This window comes from Tympanuchus pallidicinctus, unplaced genomic scaffold (genome assembly GCF_026119805.1).
Source record: "Tympanuchus pallidicinctus isolate F22 unplaced genomic scaffold, pur_lepc_1.0 scaffold7, whole genome shotgun sequence".
NCBI classification, from domain to species: Eukaryota; Metazoa; Chordata; class Aves; order Galliformes; family Phasianidae; genus Tympanuchus; species Tympanuchus pallidicinctus.
Genome location: NW_026294791.1, coordinates 9,927,451 through 9,946,351, shown reverse-complemented (window position 1 = coordinate 9,946,351; position 18,901 = coordinate 9,927,451). Strand labels below are relative to the sequence as shown.

The window sequence follows — 18,901 nt, the reverse complement described above, 5'->3', positions numbered from 1 at the left end:
AGACTTTCAAAACAGGTTAAAAGAAGGCTGCTTGCACCACCACATGTCCGTGTCCTTAGTGGGTACTGCTGCCCTCGGGACATGGTTGTGGTGATGCATCCCCAGCAGCACGCTTGGGATTGGTGGCTGGAAAGCAACTCTGGAGATCGTCATGGCCACAGAGTCTAGGAATCTCATGGAAGGTCTGTCACACTTCTGTTAGCTCTCACGGAGAGAAATGTTGGGAGTTGCTGTTAGAGTTACTGGTAGCTATAAAAATATGTATGCCCGTGCCCAGCTGTTGTCCTGGGGCCAGAACTTGGAATTTTAGGGTTGTTTAATTAGTGCTTTCATTTAAAACTTCAGGGCATACAAACATTTAAAATTGCTTTGTAGAAATTCCCTTTCCCAGGCTGCGTGAGAGTGTGGTTTATGTACAGGTATGCTTCTGTGACCAGTCTCGGTGGATTTAGACGGTTTCCAGAAATGAGAGTTGCTCAATTGAATGTGCAGGAGAAAAAGATTCATTAGAACAGTGTAAATTCAAGCTGAACAAGACAGGAGGTTTTTAAGGTTTTACTGCCTGCGAACATTCTGTTTCCTTTTGTTCCGGTTTTTAATAGTATTGATTTTTTTAAAATGTACAGAAGTAAAGTAAGTCCTTGGTGTATGAACTGGGGAGTTGGTGTACACTGAGAGGTGTAATTGCATTGTATTCTTCAAGGACAGAAGTTTTGAATTCTGCTTTATTTGTCATTTGAAAAATTTAGACTATTTTACTAAGATCACAGAGTAAATAACAGAAAATCAAAAGAACAAATCAAGTGCAGAAATGCAATACAAGGCATCAGCTCAGCACACTGCATCGCAAAGCAGTCAATCACACTGCAATCACCAGCTGCCTGAACAGTAAATTAACATTTCACTGGGATAGATGAGAGGTGAATAAACACAGATATATGTAAATATAAACTAAGTAGAAATAGACGTGATTATAGATGAGTAAATATGGGAAATCAGCCTCAGTTAAGCAAGCACACTTAATAATTGCTTGCTGTTAATGTCAGGATAGTGTGCCAAGGACTGCTGATGGTGGCCATTACATCTTAAAAGGCTTCTTTTTCTGGGATTTGAGCTATTTTCTTTGCTCAGTCCTAAAGGCTCTCTTCACCGAGGATGAGTACCACTCAGTACGCCTCAGTACCTGTGGTCGAGGTCAGCATTTTAATCTCCTTACCATAAGGAAAATACGTTTAAACAATGTTTTCTCTTGGGGTCACTGAACCCACCTGGATCTTGAAAACTCAGTCTTTGGTTCATGGAAAGCTTAATGTTAAAACGCCCTGCGTTTGGGTTTGCAGATGTCCCCATCTCCCTCAAGGCCACCCTCGTGGCTGTGTCAAGAGCAGGAAGGTGAGGAGCTGTGGTCAGCACATACTGCTGTCTTCTCTGTGCTGTTTCTAGGCCAGGTTCATCTCTGAAGTGGTTAATCAGAATTATATGCTATATTTCATATTTGGCCTCATGGTGACCTTTGCCTGAGTGACATCGTGGCTGTGCTCTGCAAACCCTCTGCGTGGGGTTAAATGTTTTAATGCTCTGTAAGGATAAGAGATCATCCCAGGCATCTTCCTGGGTCAAAGCAGCATTTCAGAACTGCCCGGGATGTTGCAAAATTTCAGCCTGGACACCTAATTTGATTGATCCAGAGGGCACAACTGTATTTTCATGAAACTTTTCATTGATTATTAAGATGTTACATGATTTTTTTTTTTTCCATTTTTGCTGAGTCTTTCAGGCCTGAATGTCACTTTGGTTTCTTTGCTGACTTTCATTTTTAGTGATTAGTTTTACCAAGCATAGCCCAGCCCGTGAAGGTTTCCAAGTACTTAGGCTGTAGGATTTTTATGCCAGTCCACAGCTCAAATGAAATTAAAGGTTCTTAGTTGTGCAGATAAAACTTATCTGTTAATTTTGACAAATGCCTCAACAGCTTTCAGGAAAACGAATGTCAGCGTATGGTACATTTTATAGGTCTGGTGTGTCAGCTGTTCTGTATTTTCCAGTGCAATGACCATGTTATATACTTGCAAAAAATCCATTTATTTAAAAAACAAACAGTAAAAATTGTTCCATTTTCTCATATACCTGAAGGAATGCCTAGGGGCTGGGGGGAGCCCTCTGTTGCCCTCATTTACAGGCAAAGCAGATGGACTTCATTCAGTTCAGGAAAAAGGGTACTCGAGCAGAAACCATGCTTGTCATGTTGCAGGCTGTGCTGACTTTGTGTGACCGAGGCTGTTCAACCTGGATTTGTTGCGAGAGCACCAATTATCTTTTAATTTAGATGTATATGACTCGTTCCTTCCTTATCTGATTCTGTGTCCTCATGGGGTGATCTTGTTGTTTTTCCAGGCAAACCAACATTTATGAAAGCTCCTGAAGATCAGATTGGGATTTCTGGAGGAGTGGCCTCTTTTGTGTGTCAGGCAACAGGAGAGCCCAAGCCTCGAATCACATGGATGAAGAAGGGGAAGAAAGTCAGTTCTCAGCGGTTTGAGGTAATTAGGAAAATAAAAAATAAAATAAAATGAAAAAAACCCACATGTTTGCAGGTTGTCAGTACACAGTATTCGTCACTGCAGCTCAGATTTCTCTGCGACATAGCAATAGCAAATCTAGGACTTTAATGTGAGCTTCCTTCCCTGCAGCAGTGCTACCTGTAGAGCCAGTGTTGTCGTTTGTAAGCATGATTCTGGTTGCACACATATGGGAGACCCTTCTTCAGATGAGAAACAGCTGTATGCTGAATGGGATGCAGATAAAAGTTGCATCTAGAAGTGATTTTCTGTTTTCATTGTGAATGTTGGCATGGTACCTCCTTGGCCTCCTACACCTGGTGTAATTTAAAAGTGGGATGTCAAAATCCCAACTTTCTCAGTGAGTGCTGCTGCTAGCACCCTCAACAAATATACTTGGAAAGGAGATCATGAAGCCATCTCAATGGGTAATTTGACTTTCCTAGAATCATAAAATACCCTGAGTTGGAAAGGACCCCCAAGGATCATCAAGTCCAGCTTCTGGCTCCACACAGAACCACCTACAGTTCAAACCCTGCATCTGACAGCAGTGTCCAAATGCTCCTTGAACTCCATCAGGCTTGGGGCCATGCCCACCGCCCTGTGGAGCAGACTCTTTCCCTAGTCCCTGCCCCCCACTTTCCCCTGCTACAGTTCCATGCTGTTCCCTTAGGCTGTCAGTGCCCCCAGAGGGCAGAGCTCAGTGTTGTCCCTCCACTCCCTGTGAGGAGCTGCACACCATGAGGCCTCCCCTCAGCTCCTCTGCTCTGCACTGAGCAAACCCAGGCACCTCAGCTGCTCCTCATATTTCTTGCCCTCCAGTCTTTTACTCATCTTCATATAGGTGTCCAATTAGGTTCATATTTTAGATAGCAGATATGTTTCCACTGACTTTTTCCACCTTTTTCTTCACTTTGCTTTTTTTTGGATTGGGTTCTTCTCTCTAAAACTGCCCTTGGAAGCGTGACCCTGACAACATTCTGCTGCCTTTGATGTTTTTGCTTTCCTGACTGGAGTGCAGATGACTTTGTAGCCCAGAGCAGATTGATTCAAGTCACCAATTTTAATCATGATTTTGTATGTGAGCAGGAAACATTGATTAAAGTAATCAATTTCAATCTTGTTTTACATTGGTATTTTTCCCCAATAAAGGTTTAAGTTTTGTTGTATAGTAACCATTTAAACATTCAGGTTTGTAAGTAAATATAAGCTTTGTAGTGAATTTGTGGCTTACCGGAGGGATATGTGCTATTACATGCATTCACATGAGCGATCTCATACCTTTATTCACATCACTTTTGAGACAGAGCAGAGGCTGGAGATCGTGAGTGATGTCTGGATATTTTGGCAGACAACTGTTAATTATACCTCATTACTACGTCTTTAGTTAGAAGAAAACGGAAATTCAGCTAAAATGAGAAAAAGCCATCAAATCCAATGGAGACATGCTGAGCTATTACACAAAAGAAGTATCCACAGTTAGCAAACGGAGCAGTGCTTCTGGTGTTGGTGTCTGCCAGGTTCTTTGTGGCTGTAGCTGTCTTCCTCACACACACAGCGTTTATTCAGAGGGCACGAAGGGGAAAAGGGCTTTCCTGCTCTTTCACCTATTAGCGTTCTAATCCTTGTCACTGGACTGGATGAGTGTCTGCATCTGACCACTTGCTTTAAAATACCGTGGAGGGATTTCAGTAGTAGATTTAGCATTTTGTCACAGTTCCATATTTAATTTAAAATTCAATTAAAAAAATAAAAGTAATTTCTTGAAACATACTGCAGTCATGATCACCTTTCTCTGCCCTGTCTGCTGCTGCTTGACCCCAGAGCAGCGTATTTTGTCATCTATTTCTATTACTTCAAGCAGAATGGTTATTCCTTCCAGAGTGAGGAACTGCAGATTTTCAGTGGTTACCCTTCTGGTTCTTCCTATCTCCTGTCACTGCAGAGCCTTGTGGCGCTTGCTGTTTTTGCATTCTCATTTTCACTGCCTCAGTCTGGGAAGAGCCCATAAACAGGGTTCTTGCAAATCAGCTGAAAGTTTTGCACAGAGGTGATGCAGGTCCTAGGCTGACACAAGGTTTTGGAAGAGCACTCAGCTTAGTCTCTCTAATCTGCCCCTGAATTCCCCAGTGACAGCAGGGGTCTGTGCATTTCCTTCATGTTGTCACCATCTGCAGTTCAGTTAATATTTTCAAGTTTTACAGTGCTCAGTAATAGGAGAGGGATGAGCTTAGCATTAACAATGGCCCGAGGCTGCTTCTTCACTGGCTTGCCGTTAAGGCATAGCTTACAGTGATCCAGCTGTAAGCTAACAAGTACCTCTTTCTTCTCTTGGACTAATGTATGTTGCAGCTTCCTTAGCAGGATGGAAAGGCAATGATTTATTAAGGACTTTATTTATTATGCTGAGGAAGAAGCTATAATTATATAATTGATGATCGTGGCAGAGTTGCAAAGTACCTGATGCTGAAGGACATTGCAACCCCTCGCTTTGTACTGAAGTTAGCACACGCTGTAGGTGCTCAAGCAGTTGCTGTAGGTCTGTAACTGTGTTCCTGGTGATCCTACAGGAGTACATCATTCTGCTCTTCCATGAAGGTGAGAGTTGGCACTAAATTGCGATCAGTGTGATTAGTGAGACCATTAGTGCAAATATGGCTCAGATGTTTTAAATCATCAGATCCACTTCTTTATTACCAGGTTGATAGTTTTTCATGCTTGACTGCTTCATAAAGAACCTCATTGGATCTTCATTTGTTCTAGGCTTCTCAGAGGGCTGATATGTTCTTGACTGAAACGTTTGCAGTTTTGGACGTGGAGCAACAGACCAGTTGCACGATATTTTGTAGATTACAGGGTGTTATGTTTTGTTTTTAACCCCTGCATTGTTTTGACTTTGTTTTTCTTGAAGTAGCTGCTGCTTAAAAACTGCTTGCTTTTTGTTGTTAAAGGTTATCGAGTTTGATGATGGGTCGGGATCTGTTCTGCGGATACAGCCGCTGCGTGTTCATCGAGACGAAGCTATCTACGAGTGCACAGCCACCAACAGTGTTGGGGAGATAAACACAAGTGCCAAATTAACAGTGTTAGAAGGTAAGTGGGAAGTGGTTTTTGCGTCCTTAGACAGCTCTGGCTTTGGTAGCTGTGTTGTAGCGCTCTTAAATGACACGGTGATATTTTAGCTTGGTCTGGAAAAGCTGTGTTCTTCCTGTTCCATTTGCTGTGATTTCTTTTAGTGATGGAAGCTGTTATTTTTCAGACAATCACGAGCAGAAAGGATGGCAGATTCTGAACTTTCCTTAAAGTGTATTAGTTGAATTGTCTGATTGAGGTGTGTTATTCCTGGCTTGGAGGCCCAGCTAAAGAGACATTTGTATACTTTTCTCGTCTGTCTGCTTTGATATAATACCCATCTTCAGGGAATCTGAGAATGGTGTCTGACAATCAGAAACTTAATCTTTGTTGCTGTACCTTCTGGATTAAATCAGCGCTGTTCTTTCGGAATGGATTTTTAGGCTGCTCTTCAGATTTTGAGTTTGATGCGGAATGTAGCTGGGTTTACTTTTCACTGTAGTCATGACTTGTTATTGTCTTTCTCCTTCTGAAGAACGTATTTCAGTCCTTGTCTGATATATGGTTTTTTTTCTGCTTCCCATGATGTTCTATTTCTTCTAAATTGAATGTTTTGTGGGAGAGCTGTGTGGAAGATACAAGGGGCTTGCGATCACTTGATGATTTCTTTTATAATAGATTGTCAGAATTATTGTTTGCTTTTAAGGCAAAAGGGATTTTTTCGGCACATCAATGTGTTGTAGTATTTGTTTACATATAGGATTTTGTAAGTGCATTGGGATGTTACAAACCCAGGGCATTTGGCTGAATGGATTTTTTTATTTGCATTTACTAAGACAAGTGCGAGAAGGCTTAAGCAAATTGCTTGGTGTGTTTGAGTAGATGGAGAAACTTCTGAGTAGGGAAAAAAACTGGGAAGTATTTGTATGGTTTTGAATCTTCAAAATTGCATGGTGTTTTTCTGTTCAGTCTGGCTGTGAGAGCACAGGAGTGGTTGTCTCATTGTAGGTGTGCCAGCCATGCAGAGCGACTCTGTTTCCTTGCTTTCTCACTGGCTTCCCAGATACATTACTGTGGTCCCTTGCTCTCTCTTCCCATTTATAGCGTAGAGGTAATCATATTTTCCTCTCTGCTCTGTGACAAAGAATACATCAAACAGCTGTAATGTGCTCAGGCACTCTGATGATGGGAGTCATAGAAATCATTCAATACTTGATGTGATTGTGTATCTTGTTTCTGGAGGTGGGGCATCTTAAAGGATCAGCTTGCTCTTCAGCGGTATTATTAAGAGATGGATAACAGGTGCTATAGACTTGAAAACTGTTGGGTAAAAGAAGCAGGTCCCTTTTGTTACTCCTTGCCTTTGCAGCCGTGTATGTGAGCACACAAAGCACAGTAGAACTCTTTCGGCATTTTCCTTGCAGATCTGTATTCAAATGATTCTTAGAAATGGATTTTGTGATAGTAGATACTTTAATATCTAACTGTTCCATGCACATTCCTGTTTCCTTTGGTTGCTCTTGCCTTTATGTATCTTAGATCTGTATGCACATGCACACATGCACTAATAATTTATTTGCTCTGTGTTAAATGTTCAAAGGCCCACAGAGACATGCATTGCATAAAGGAGCATAACAGTATTTCTCAGCTCCGTGCAGCTCCTGCTGAGTTCCTGATGAGGTAAAACTTGCAGACCACCGCATAAATAGGGAATGCTATGAAACACCAGGAACAGGAAAAGGCATGCCTGCGCTGTTTAAGAGCTATGGAAGCAAAAGTCAGTACCAATCAAGCACAGAGCCTGCTTTTCTGTTTGGAAGCTGCCTTAAATTGGAGCTAATGCTTGGTTTAACATGATACCATGAGGTCAGAAACCATCTGCAGGCTTGGGACTGTGTTTTCCTCTCTAGCTGAAGAGTATCGACCCCTTCCAGGTACTCTCATAATGGGTAAAATTAAGAAGAATTGCTGTAAAGCGATTTCAGAGTGCGCCTGCATAAGGAGTAGTGAGCTTGCTTACAGAGGAGGAAGAGCTGCATGTGTTGCCTTAACCTGATGGTGCAGGTGAGCTCTGTTACAATGTACCTGCATTGAGAAAACGCATCTTGTATCTTGCTTTCTTTTCTGAGGTTTTATGGGGGTGAGTTTATTTTTTTTCAACCGTATTGTCTCATCCTACTCTGTTGTCTGCTGTAGATTACACTGTTTCTGTTTGTTAAGAACATGACGTTTTTTGACGATCAAAATTCTTTTGCTGATGGGTTTGCAGAGCAGATTTTATAAGTCAGTGCTCTGTTTGTGGCAGTGTTCAAACAGCCTCAATGGTCTGTAAAATACAAACATAAAGAACCCCGCCTCTCTCGTTTGCCACCGCTTTCCTCACCTGAATTCAGCAGAGCTATTTGGAAATGACACATTTCACGTGGAACGATTGATACCCTCAAGGCTGTCAGCTAGGATTGGATTTTCCCTCTGCTTCTGGGGTTAAAATAATTTCTGTAATTGCTCTCAGGTGGCATTTTGAATGATGCAGATATTCTGCACTTCCTTTCAAGAATTTGACTAATGCGGCGGTCCCTGATGCATGACAAAGCTCTATCAAAAACGTCCTTATGGTTACATGCTGCTAAATACAGAGTACATATTGATTTTTACATTAAAAATCCTTTGTAACAATAAGTTTTAATGCTTCTGCACAATTTGCTCTTTAGAACGCAGGCCTTAACATTAAATCCTGAAGTCACAGTCAGGGTTTAGCAGGCTCTTATTAGATGTCTTTGTAGCTAACTAATCTGGAGCTTTATTTTATTTAGATTTGCACGATGTTTTACAGATCAGAGGCAGATAATCCTTTCTAATTGCTAACTTATTCTGTTCTGAATATTAAGAGAAAAGCCTGAGTCCAGTCTTCGTAAGGAAGAGGGAATCCTCAGATGTGAATCTCTTCTAACAGTTTGGTTCTCTACTGCCCTTTCATTCTCACTCCCTTCTCTCTCATTTTTTCCTCCTAACCTCAAATATCGTTGTGTACAAACTACGCATATACTTGGTGTAACTGGAAATTATTTCTTCAGTTGATAGTAGAAGAAAAAGACATGCATATACCTTCTCTTCTCATTTCTCCCGGGTAGCTGATAAGCTGAATTATGTATGAGTCATATTGAACATTTCTATCTTTTTTCCAATTATGACCTGGAGCAGCACAGAAGTACGTTCCGGCCTGCCTGGCAGAGGAGGAAAGCGTAGAGGAGGAAAGTGCAAGGAGGGAAGGGTAGAATCAATATGCTGACACACATTCCCAAGAAAAGCCTCGGGGACAGTTAGTGGCTCTAACAAATTAATAAATATATCATTGAGTTGTAATGTTGAGAATTACCAAGCGTTTTAAATAGGGAGATTATATGAAATGCAAGTAGGAAGGATGCCAGCGCAGAAGGACGTGGCTGCAGGCAGCCTGCAGCACTGCCAGCCTGGTGCCCTTCCACCAAGCTCCGTGCTCAGCACTGCAGCTGTCTGGGAAGGGTAGAAAGAATGGTGCTTATCTCCACTCACCTGTAGGCTAAAGAATGCCTTCTGTCTGTGGATTCCAGCAGGAAGATAGAGAAGAGCAATGCATAACAAGTCCTCAAAGTGTGGGCAGGGAAACATGGATTATTTGGGAAAGAAAGAAGGCTCAAATACAGACTGCTTGGTCAGTCCCTTCTCCTAGAGCTTTCCAGATTGAACATCGGGTTACAAGCTTTATTCCCAGAATTTGGAAATGAATTGCAAATGATTCATCAGTGCACTTAGATTATTTTTTTTTCCCCCTCTGCTGTAACCCAGAGCGTACAGTCATATCCAAGTGACACTGAATATATTCAGAGTTTCATTTCCCTTTTGTTTTTAAGTAGGTTAAATGAAAATGAGACTCATCTCCACTTACCGTTTTCAGCATAGATCTGTGCAAATCCCCAGTGCAGATCCTAATGATGTGGCATGGAGCTGTCTGCCCAGAGGGCAGCTCCTGATTCGGAGGACAGGTGGAAAAGCTAGGGAAGGGGCTTGCCTGCTTTCAGCATCCAGGTACCCCGACAGGCTGAATTTCACTGGTCAGATTGATTCTGTCAGGAATCAAGGAAGTTTTGGTGTGTCTCCGTGGAGCTGTGGAATGTCCCAGGGTGGGAAGCACCTCCACATCACTGTAATTTGCTGATTACTGAACCATGTCATGAGTTTAATTTCTTTCACCATCTGCCAGCTGTATTCCAGTTCCTAGAGTTACTCTGTTTAAAATCGGTACATGATAAACATTTGACTGTTACAAATGATTTCTGCAGAGAGCTAGATCTCCCAAGGCCTGAAACAATATGTCCTTCTTGTGAACACTCTTCCAAAGCTAATTTTGTTATTGCAGTGGTAAACAGAAGTTAGCTATGTTTAATCCTTGTTTATGTTTGGTTAGTTACAGAAGGATCAGTAGGATCACTGGGCTTTGACTCATGCTTTTGTGTCTTTTTGCCAAGAAGAATTTTTAGCAATGCATTATAGAACTGAGGCAATTATGGAAGGGAAATTGATTCCCTTTGGATGTGCTGGTTCTGATTCTGCAAATGAATTAAGCCTCCTCGTAGACTGCTGCTCTTGAGACTGGTAGTGCTCTCTTTGTGCCTCTGGTCAGGAGAGAACAGCTCTTTCCTCTTCTCATTCCATGGCCGTTGACTATTTTGGCTTCGTTTGGTCTCTCCATGGAAAGGCAGCTGTGATAGCAGAGATCTTACCCCTGCTCTTTGCTCTCCACCCAAGCAACCCAAACTGTACTTTCCATCTGTATGAGACTCAGGTCAAGGACCTCTGTGACTTGCTTTCCCAAGCACTGCAGCGCAGTGAGTCTCCACCTGCTTCACTGCTAATATGGTGATGCACAAAGAAGCCTGGAAGCATGTCACCTGTGGATGGTGACATGTCTTGTGCTTGTTAAAAAGGGAAACATTAAGCCAATTACTCATGGTAACACAATTGAGAAGTTTAGGTTGTCACCTCGAAGAGTGTAAATCCCAGCTCACATGGACTTAAGCTATTAAGGTATAAGCAGTGTTCACAAGGAAAGAGTGTATTATGCTGCTCAACAGCAGGTTGCCTGGCATTTCTCTGGTAACTCAATTTAGTAGCCCTGTCGTCCTGCTAAAAAGCCTTGCCATTTCTGAATTACTGCACAACACCTAGAAGGATCCTGGAAGTTCAAGGAAAATAGGTGTTTTCTCGGTCCCCATAGCATAGAAGGTTGAGCAGAACTGGCAATCTGTTAGAAATAGGCCAAGAAAATTTATAGGGCGTTTTAGTTGTATCACCATTACATCTCATGCTGCAAGAAAACCTGGAGACAGTTCATCTGTTTAATCTTTGATATCTGTAGAGCACCTATCATCTCAGTACAGTTTTATCTATTTATTTTTAAAGATCAGATTCAATGATAACAGTAGTGTTACTCTCAGAGCTCAGTTTTTCTAATATTTAATAAGAAAGGCTTTCTTGGCTTTGAGTGGTAGGCAAAGAATTGCTTCTTAGAGGCAAAGTTTTAAATGTTGCTGGTCTCTTCCAAATAGGAGCATCAGCAGATCTTTAGAACTTATCAGACCCAAATGCCACAATTTCCATTTCTTACTCTGCTAAATGATTAACTAATCATACATAGCCATATAACGTATCCATGGTAGCATGTTCCACCAGAAGACTGCCATGCACTAAGGTTAACATCCAGGTTCATTCCACAAGTTTATGAAGCAAGAAATACAACCTTTGAAAAGTTTTATGTGAAACATCATGTATTTAATGCTAAGCTGAGCCCTTTGGAATCGTGTGCTCCCATAAAGCCTTGTGTCTGAAAAGACACTCTTAATCTTGAGAATATTTGTCTTTTGCAGTGAGTGCCTGCTTCTGCATGTTGGCTCTCAAATGAGATCCTGTGAGATTGCATCTGTGGCAGGAGGGGATGTTGTCACCTTCTTGTCAGCAAGCTGACGGCTCCAGTGGCAGAGAAGCACCCAGGCACAGAACCTGTGGTACAGGAAGGGCTTCCCAGATAGAAACAAATCAACTTTAAGTGGCAAACAAATAAGGCACTGTTTTCTGTAGAACTCTCTGACAGCTCTAATGCAGTGTGTGTTGCAACTGCTAGGTATCTTGAAATAGCGTGCTGTTGTATCCTGTGAAAAAGACTTCATGCTTGGGCTGGTTTCTTTTGTTTGTTTTTGTGTTGTTGCTGTTTTGTTTTGAAGAGAATCTCCAGTTACCTCAGTGAAACAAGTGTAATTAAGGCCGTATCCAGTTACCATACTCTGCTGTGGGTAGAGGTGCCGTTTAAATTCTGTACCACGGAATATCAGGATTGTGTACTGGTTTGGGTATGGATGACTTCTCCATTCTGTTATGAACATTGTCTTCTGGAATTTTTTACTCTTCATAAACTGCTGATAATGATACCATCTTAGGAAGTGAAATCTGAAGGTCGAGATGCATAATTTCAAAGAGTAAAAGAATGAATCCATTGTAGTTTTGTTGGTTGTGATCCCTTTTGTATTACAGGAAGGATGAGGTATACTTAATGCAAGTAATGTCTCAGATATATTCCTTCACATCATTTAGGCAGCAGTCAATACTTTATGAGTTCCTATCCCTGTGGGCTGTTTCTTCTATGCTGTTTGCATGTTACTTTTCTTCCAAGCACATTAATCTGTTTTATGAAGAAAACGTTTGCATATTGTAGTCCAGTAGAATCATTATCCCATGCTGAGGGTATGCTTATGATGGTTATAACATGTACAGTATCTCAATCTATTGGCATGTTTAGTAGTTCAAGTTAATTTCAGAGACTGATGTCCTGGGTCAGCCAGTGGCGATATTTCACCTCATCATGTTGGCTGCTTCCCAGCCCAAGCTGACCTTTATGCTGCTGATATGTCCAACTCTCGAGGGGGCGGAAAACAACACAATTAGGAAGAAATTCTTTACTATGAGTGTGGTGAGACACTGGAACAGTTTGCCCAGTGAGGTTATGGATGTCCCCTCCCTGGAAGTGTTCAAGGCCAGGCCGGATGGGGAGTTGGGCAACCTGGTCTAGAAGGAGGTGTCCCTGCCTATAGCAGAGAGTTGGAACTAGATGATCTTAAAGGTCCCTTCCAACCCAAACCATTCTGTGATTCGATGAACACTTACAAATTTTTGTGACTAGTAACTGTTGTCACCTTTTTGCTTATTCCATTCCTCAAATCCCTCACAAAAATACCCAGAAGCACAGATGTTCATTTAGAGCATTGTGGCAACCTCCTGGTAACTTGTCTGTTGTGAAAATTGATAATTGAGCTCAGGGCATTTTTTTCTCTCTTCTCCTGGGCTCAGGGTGTGAAGACAGGTTGCTTCTCACTCTTACAGCTTCCTAAGAAAGTGTTATGGAAAGTGTGTCAGGCTGTTCACTGCTGCTGCTCTGCTTACAAAACGTTCTGCCTATTCCAGAGGTAAATGAGGCGCACACAGATCAGTTTAACTCTGGCAGAGATCTGCACGCAGGCAGGTTCCTTTCTTGCTGGGGACGGTGCTGTGGCTTGCCATGTCCCAGCTGAGACCAGGGATGGCCAGATGACTGCTTCTGTGTCTTTGTTCCAGTTTAAGATCAGACAGGTTAGATTAAATTGTCTGTGGTTTAAGCTAATCTGATCTGACTCTCCATTGGAACAGATCATCGGTCCCAGCTGGGAGGCAGCAGCCACCAGCACTGCCTCGCACGTCACCGCGCAGAGGCTGGCGGTCCCATCTGCCTCCACCCCTGTGGCTACAGCAGCATTTGAAAGCTCAGGGTTGGGACTGTGAAGGGGATGAGAAGCAGGAAACGTGACAGAAAAGCCTTGGCTCGAGGAAAAGGTACTGCAGGCTTAGATGATGGAGTTTATCATCAGGACGGACTTTCAGTCCTCTCTGAGGATGTTGAGGCAGACACTGAAAAGATTGGTCATCTAAAAAGGATGAGAACAGAGCAGCAAATGAAGGCTGCCAGGGAGACGTTATATGTCCTGTAAACTTTTTGGCCTAGATGCCATGGGGGCAAAAAAGATGCACTGCAATATGGGTGTAACATACATTGTAAAAATTGAAGTAAATACATCTGTTTGGAGAATAAGGATGTATAGGTTGAGACGTGCTAGCTGATGCCCTAATCCATCCCAGAATGTGACTGAGTGAGCCTCCCCTTGCACTGAAATTCCTAGCTTATCACAGACTGTCTGCCAGTTTCCAGTTCTGCCCATCTAGTCTTAGCAGACCTATTCTGCACTTATTCCTGTTTGAGAAATTGATTTTATTAGTATTTTCTTTAACACACATCTGAAGATGGACACACAGAGCCTTGCAGATGTCTTTCCCAAAGCACTGGGGGATCTGTGGATTTTTGGAGATACCCAATCCTCTTCTAGGACAGGTTGCTTTCTTCATTTAAGAGCTCTCTGGCTAGCCTGCTTTGTCTGCCTTTCTAATGCACCCGTGTTTGTCTCATCTCTTGTTTCCAAGCAAGGCACAGCAGGCTTATCACAAAACCTCTTAGTGTTTCTTATGTTTGTGAACATGAGAAACATAATGTGAACATAATAATAGTGAACAAGAGAGCGGAGTTGATTAGGTGTCAGTGAGCCCTGATTTAGCTCTCAAAATGTTTATTTGGTAATAACTATGCTAGGGCTGGACCCAGTGACTCTCAGTTAATGAATTGAGTTTGGAGGACTGGCTGCCAGGGGAAAATACTTCTATTAATGAGTTGTGTATAAATGGATCTAGAAGTCTTTTAGAGAAGAGAAAAAAAAAAAAAAAAAAGGAAAACATGCAATTATAAATTAATCAATTTCTTATTTTAAAAAGCACTTAAATGGAAGTGTACTTAATTCAACTAGAAGAGACAAACAAGAAGTTGGTTCCTTTAGATAATTTAACTGTCACTGTAAACCTTGCCAGAAAAAAAATCACATTTCTCACCAGAGTTTATATCTACTCGTGCCCATCAGAAGCTACAAGAATAGATTTTATCATCAGATGTTTCAAAAGACCTTTCTTATGGCTGCATCTCTTTCAAGATGCCTCATTCTGAGAGTGTCTGTGGAGAACTGTAGCAACCTGTTATTGACAGATGTGCTCTCTGTAGCTTGTATGTTAGCCCTGCTGGTTTCTCCTGCTGACTAATAAAGTTAGTTGCTAGTATATATTTGTAGAGTCTTTGAAGTCTGTTAGGTTGTGGAACAGCCTTCTGAGAGAGTTAGTACCTCATTATTTCAACTATTGGAAATTAATGTGAAACACTGTTTGACAGTACCATGTGGACTGTCTGCTTTGGTTCCAAGGAAAAAGGGAAGGGCAAGAGCAAGATGTCCTTTCTGAGCCCCCTAAATACTTTGGCAAAATTACCTTCTGTACCTGCTCATAACTGAGAGACTCTTTGCTCAAAGCTTAGTGACCTGTTGTCATTTACTGGTGTTCTGTGACTTACATGGGCACTTCAGAAGACATAGCACTACACTGATCTTCTGCAACTTCTCCTGCAGAAGGGTGAGAGTATATCCACTTAATAGAACTAAAGAGTGGCTTCTTAAATGGAAAATGGAGCATGGAGAGAACAGAATGTGGTAACCGTGACCATACAGAATTCGGTGCTTACAGCTGCAAAAATATAAATCTCTGTATGTACAGAAGTTGCTGTACTGGGCTTATGCTCCTGCCTTACCTTCTTCCTCTCGCTAAAAACTGCAGCAGCACTGAAATCATTCTTGGGGAGATCACTGTTTTAAAGTGAATGCCAGGGCAACATGGGACTGCTATCTCTGTACATGCTAATACATCTGTGGCATCAGTTGTTGAGAAGGGAGGCCCTGCGTGTGGGGGTGGCACACTGTGTGTGTCACTGTACCCAAGGGAGAGAACGTTTCCCAAATGCTTGAACACCTCCTGCAGAAAAAAAGGAAAATCACGTGAGTGCTGCTGATGGGCCACCCTTTGCACTTGGCCTGAGAAGTTGTACAAAGCAAGGCTGGCTTTGCATTAAAGACCTGTATCTTGCTGACAGCTGGTTTCTGTGCATCGTGCTTATTCACAAGTCTCACATCTCCTTGTCTTTAGCACCTCTAGTTGATCTTGTTTTTTTTTTAAATGCAATTTAGTCAGGAAGGCTCTACGTTTGTGATGCCTATTAAAAAGCAGTGCCCAGATAATAAGCAAGAGGAGTAATTGATCCTAATTTGGGATGCAAAGAAGTAATTATTGTGACCCCTCATTGTTAATTTGTCATCTGAGCTATTAGTGACTGAAACTTGGTATAAAGATGGTCTAAACTATGCCCATTCCACTTGCTGTCTTAGAAGCCCTGAGAATCTTTATGAAGGTATTAATACCTTCCCCATAGAATTTTCTGACTGCTGTTTGTTCTTGAGGATATTTCAGTTGGATAATAGTGGATAATAGTCTCACCTGCTCAGGTTCTTTCTGCAGAGCTCTGAAATAGCTCTTTAAATCCTTTTTTCTAATGAGAACCAGTAGGTGTGAGGTATAATAAGACCTGTTTTCCCAAGGCCATCTAGCTCCTTGATGAAGCAGGTCGGTTGATGCCATGGAAGAACACTGCAGTGTAGACATTCATCTGCCTTGCTAATCCTGTGCTCTGTTGTTTCAATCCTTTTATCACAAGGGTCCAGCCTGGATGAAATCTTTCCAAGTTCTTGGTGTTTGAGTCAAGTGGGGAAATCCAAATAGCAATCACAGCTATAATCTTATCCAATTATAATGTTCACTGTTGTTCTGTTATCCAGTTTGGGACTGGGGGAAATTTCCCTCTGATAAGTGTATTTGTCAGCACCAAATGCAGAATGCTTTAAAATAAAGCTAGATGCATGAAGCATTACACACAATACAACTGTTACGACCTTTTAATTACTTTCAGACCAAAGGAAACACACAGCCAACATTAACTTGTTGGAGATCTTAAAATCCCAAAGTCTTGCTTTTGATACTACAGTTCCAAAATGATATTTTGTTTACAAGCAAGGCAATATGAATTAATTTTTCTGTGTCTCTTTGATTTAGACAATGGCACAGTTGGTCCCGGTGTGGAGAAAGTCCTTGAAGAGACAACAGAAAACATAAAAATATTTATGAAAAATGCATGAACTGAACACAGGGTGGTATTAGCAAAAGCTGCTGCAGGGGAAGGTAATGAATTGGGGAATGCATAGTCCAAGATTACAGGATATCCATTATAGAAAAGGGCAGACGTGGAAGGTCAGGAGGAGGAACAGAAAAGAGCCTTTAGTGAGGAAACAAGTGTAAGTCCTGCCTGCATCTCCTCTTTGAGTCTCAGCAGGGAAGAGCAGTGTGTGCCAGCAGCGCTACAATGGCAGGCAGCGCCTTCCAGCTGGAGCTCCGTGCCTGAACTGGGGAGAGTGAGGCAGGCAAGGCAGAGAGCTTGCTGTCCCTTGGAGCCAGTCTGGAATGAAGACAAGAGTCTAGCTGAACCCCTGGCAAGCACCAACACGCTGAAAGCCTGCATATGGTGGAGGTCAGAATGGTTCACCCAGGAGAGGGAGTGAAGCAGAAGGGACTATTCTTGCTTGCATGGACCAAGCTGTATGAGAAGATTGGGTGTCACATGTTGCCTTCTGTCAGGAGGCTGTTTAAGAGTATTGTTAATGGATGTGAGACCTAGCTTGATGTTATGTGTGTAGACATGTCATCAACAAACACAGTACTGAAACTGTTGAGGCTGGGAGGGGGAAACTCTTTGTGTGTTCTTTACAGATAAATGATTGGGGTGCTTCATTTGGTATGAAGTTGTTTCTTCATAAAGCAGCAGCGCAGAGGACCTCAGTTTGAAACTTTGCCTGCAGGAATAATGTGTGACCTGATGGAAGAAATAGCAGTTGGTTTGCCTAGAGGTGGCAAGCTTAATGAGTGTCCACCTGATTGGTATGTAGCATACGTCCTAACATCATAACTTTGGCCTGCCATGTGCTCACAGTCTTGAGGAAGACATTGCTGATCAAATGAGTAGTATCTAGACTTGAAATTAGCAAAGATGAATAAAATCTTTGTCATTTGCAGTAGGACTTTCAAAGAGAGGGAGAATTATGAGGGATTCATGTTCTTACTAATTAGACACTAAAAATGGCAGAAGTGTTTAAAAAATAATAATAAAATAAACCCTTAGCTCTTGCCCTGGGCATGAATTTACTAGCTTTAGTTTGGTGTTCCATTCGGTTCATTGATCTTGTCACAACTGATGATTCATTAAGTTGTGACTACTGTAGAAATTACAATGCACAGATGTAGCTGTACTGCACATCTGCGTGTTCCCAATGTGTTAATGATCTAAAAAATGCACTTTCTGTCTGGCCATCCTGTGTGCTTCAAGTACCAACTGACATTTTATGTTATTGAGGTATTTCTTGTGGTTGGCAAAGAGAAAGTGGTTTTAGTTCTCCTTGTAATTTTTGTTACTTTTATCCATATTTCAAATGGTTGTGCTTGACTGTCCCAGCAGCCGTGACCTCGCAGAATGCTAGTCAGGATTGTGAGTCTTTCCGTAGGCTGCAGACCCTTTTTTGGTGTCACGTGCCTTGTCCTGGTCTTTGCTTATAGTAGATGCGGTTGTTTTCTGCACTAAGTCATGGGGAATGAACATGTCAGGTGCAAAACCAGGATTTGCAGATTTCTTGACTTCCTCAGGATTCTGAATTTCAGTTTTTCAGATTTGACCGAGATGTCATTGACTTTGTTCCTAGCTTAATGCTGACAGTTCTATTTACCCAAAGGTTCTAGCAGGTCCCAGGAAACCTCAGATACTATAGCCTGATGGGCACCAGCAATTCAATAACATGCAGTAATACCATAAAACAATTTAATGGTTAACATGTGAATACTTAACTCAAACTGCTATTCAGACTGGTCCTTATTAGAGACCTGTGCTTTATCAAAGCATAGATCTTGAGGGACTGAGCGCCAGTTGAAGCATGAGCACTGATGAGGCAAGCTGTACTCACTGTTCTATCACAGCAAGCTTATGCCCATGTTATGCAGTTAATGCATTGTCTGGTGTTAATGTTCTGACTCCTAACACTGCTTTCTAGAGCACATGGACTTGTAAGACTCCTCTTGGTACAGACCTTCCAGGCAGTGCTTGGGTAGAGCAGACTGCATCTGTTCAAAGTTCCTAGCAGCCAACGTGCCTGGCTGTATTTCCATCTCCAGTCTGATGATGTTGTAGGCTC

At 42.0% G+C, this 18,901-nt stretch overlaps 1 protein-coding gene across 10 annotated transcripts in view; it reads left to right on the top strand.

The window, feature by feature from the left end:
• The window catches only part of PTPRF (protein tyrosine phosphatase receptor type F), a 341,929-nt gene that overhangs the window by 166,515 nt on the left and 156,513 nt on the right, over positions 1–18,901 (top strand). For all 10 annotated transcript variants that reach the window (XM_052666105.1, XM_052666114.1, XM_052666110.1 and 7 more), the window contains exons 4-5: positions 2,395–2,540; positions 5,510–5,651. In XM_052666105.1, the coding sequence (XP_052522065.1) occupies positions 2,395–2,540; positions 5,510–5,651 (288 nt within the window). The remainder of the gene's footprint in view (positions 1–2,394; positions 2,541–5,509; positions 5,652–18,901) is intronic.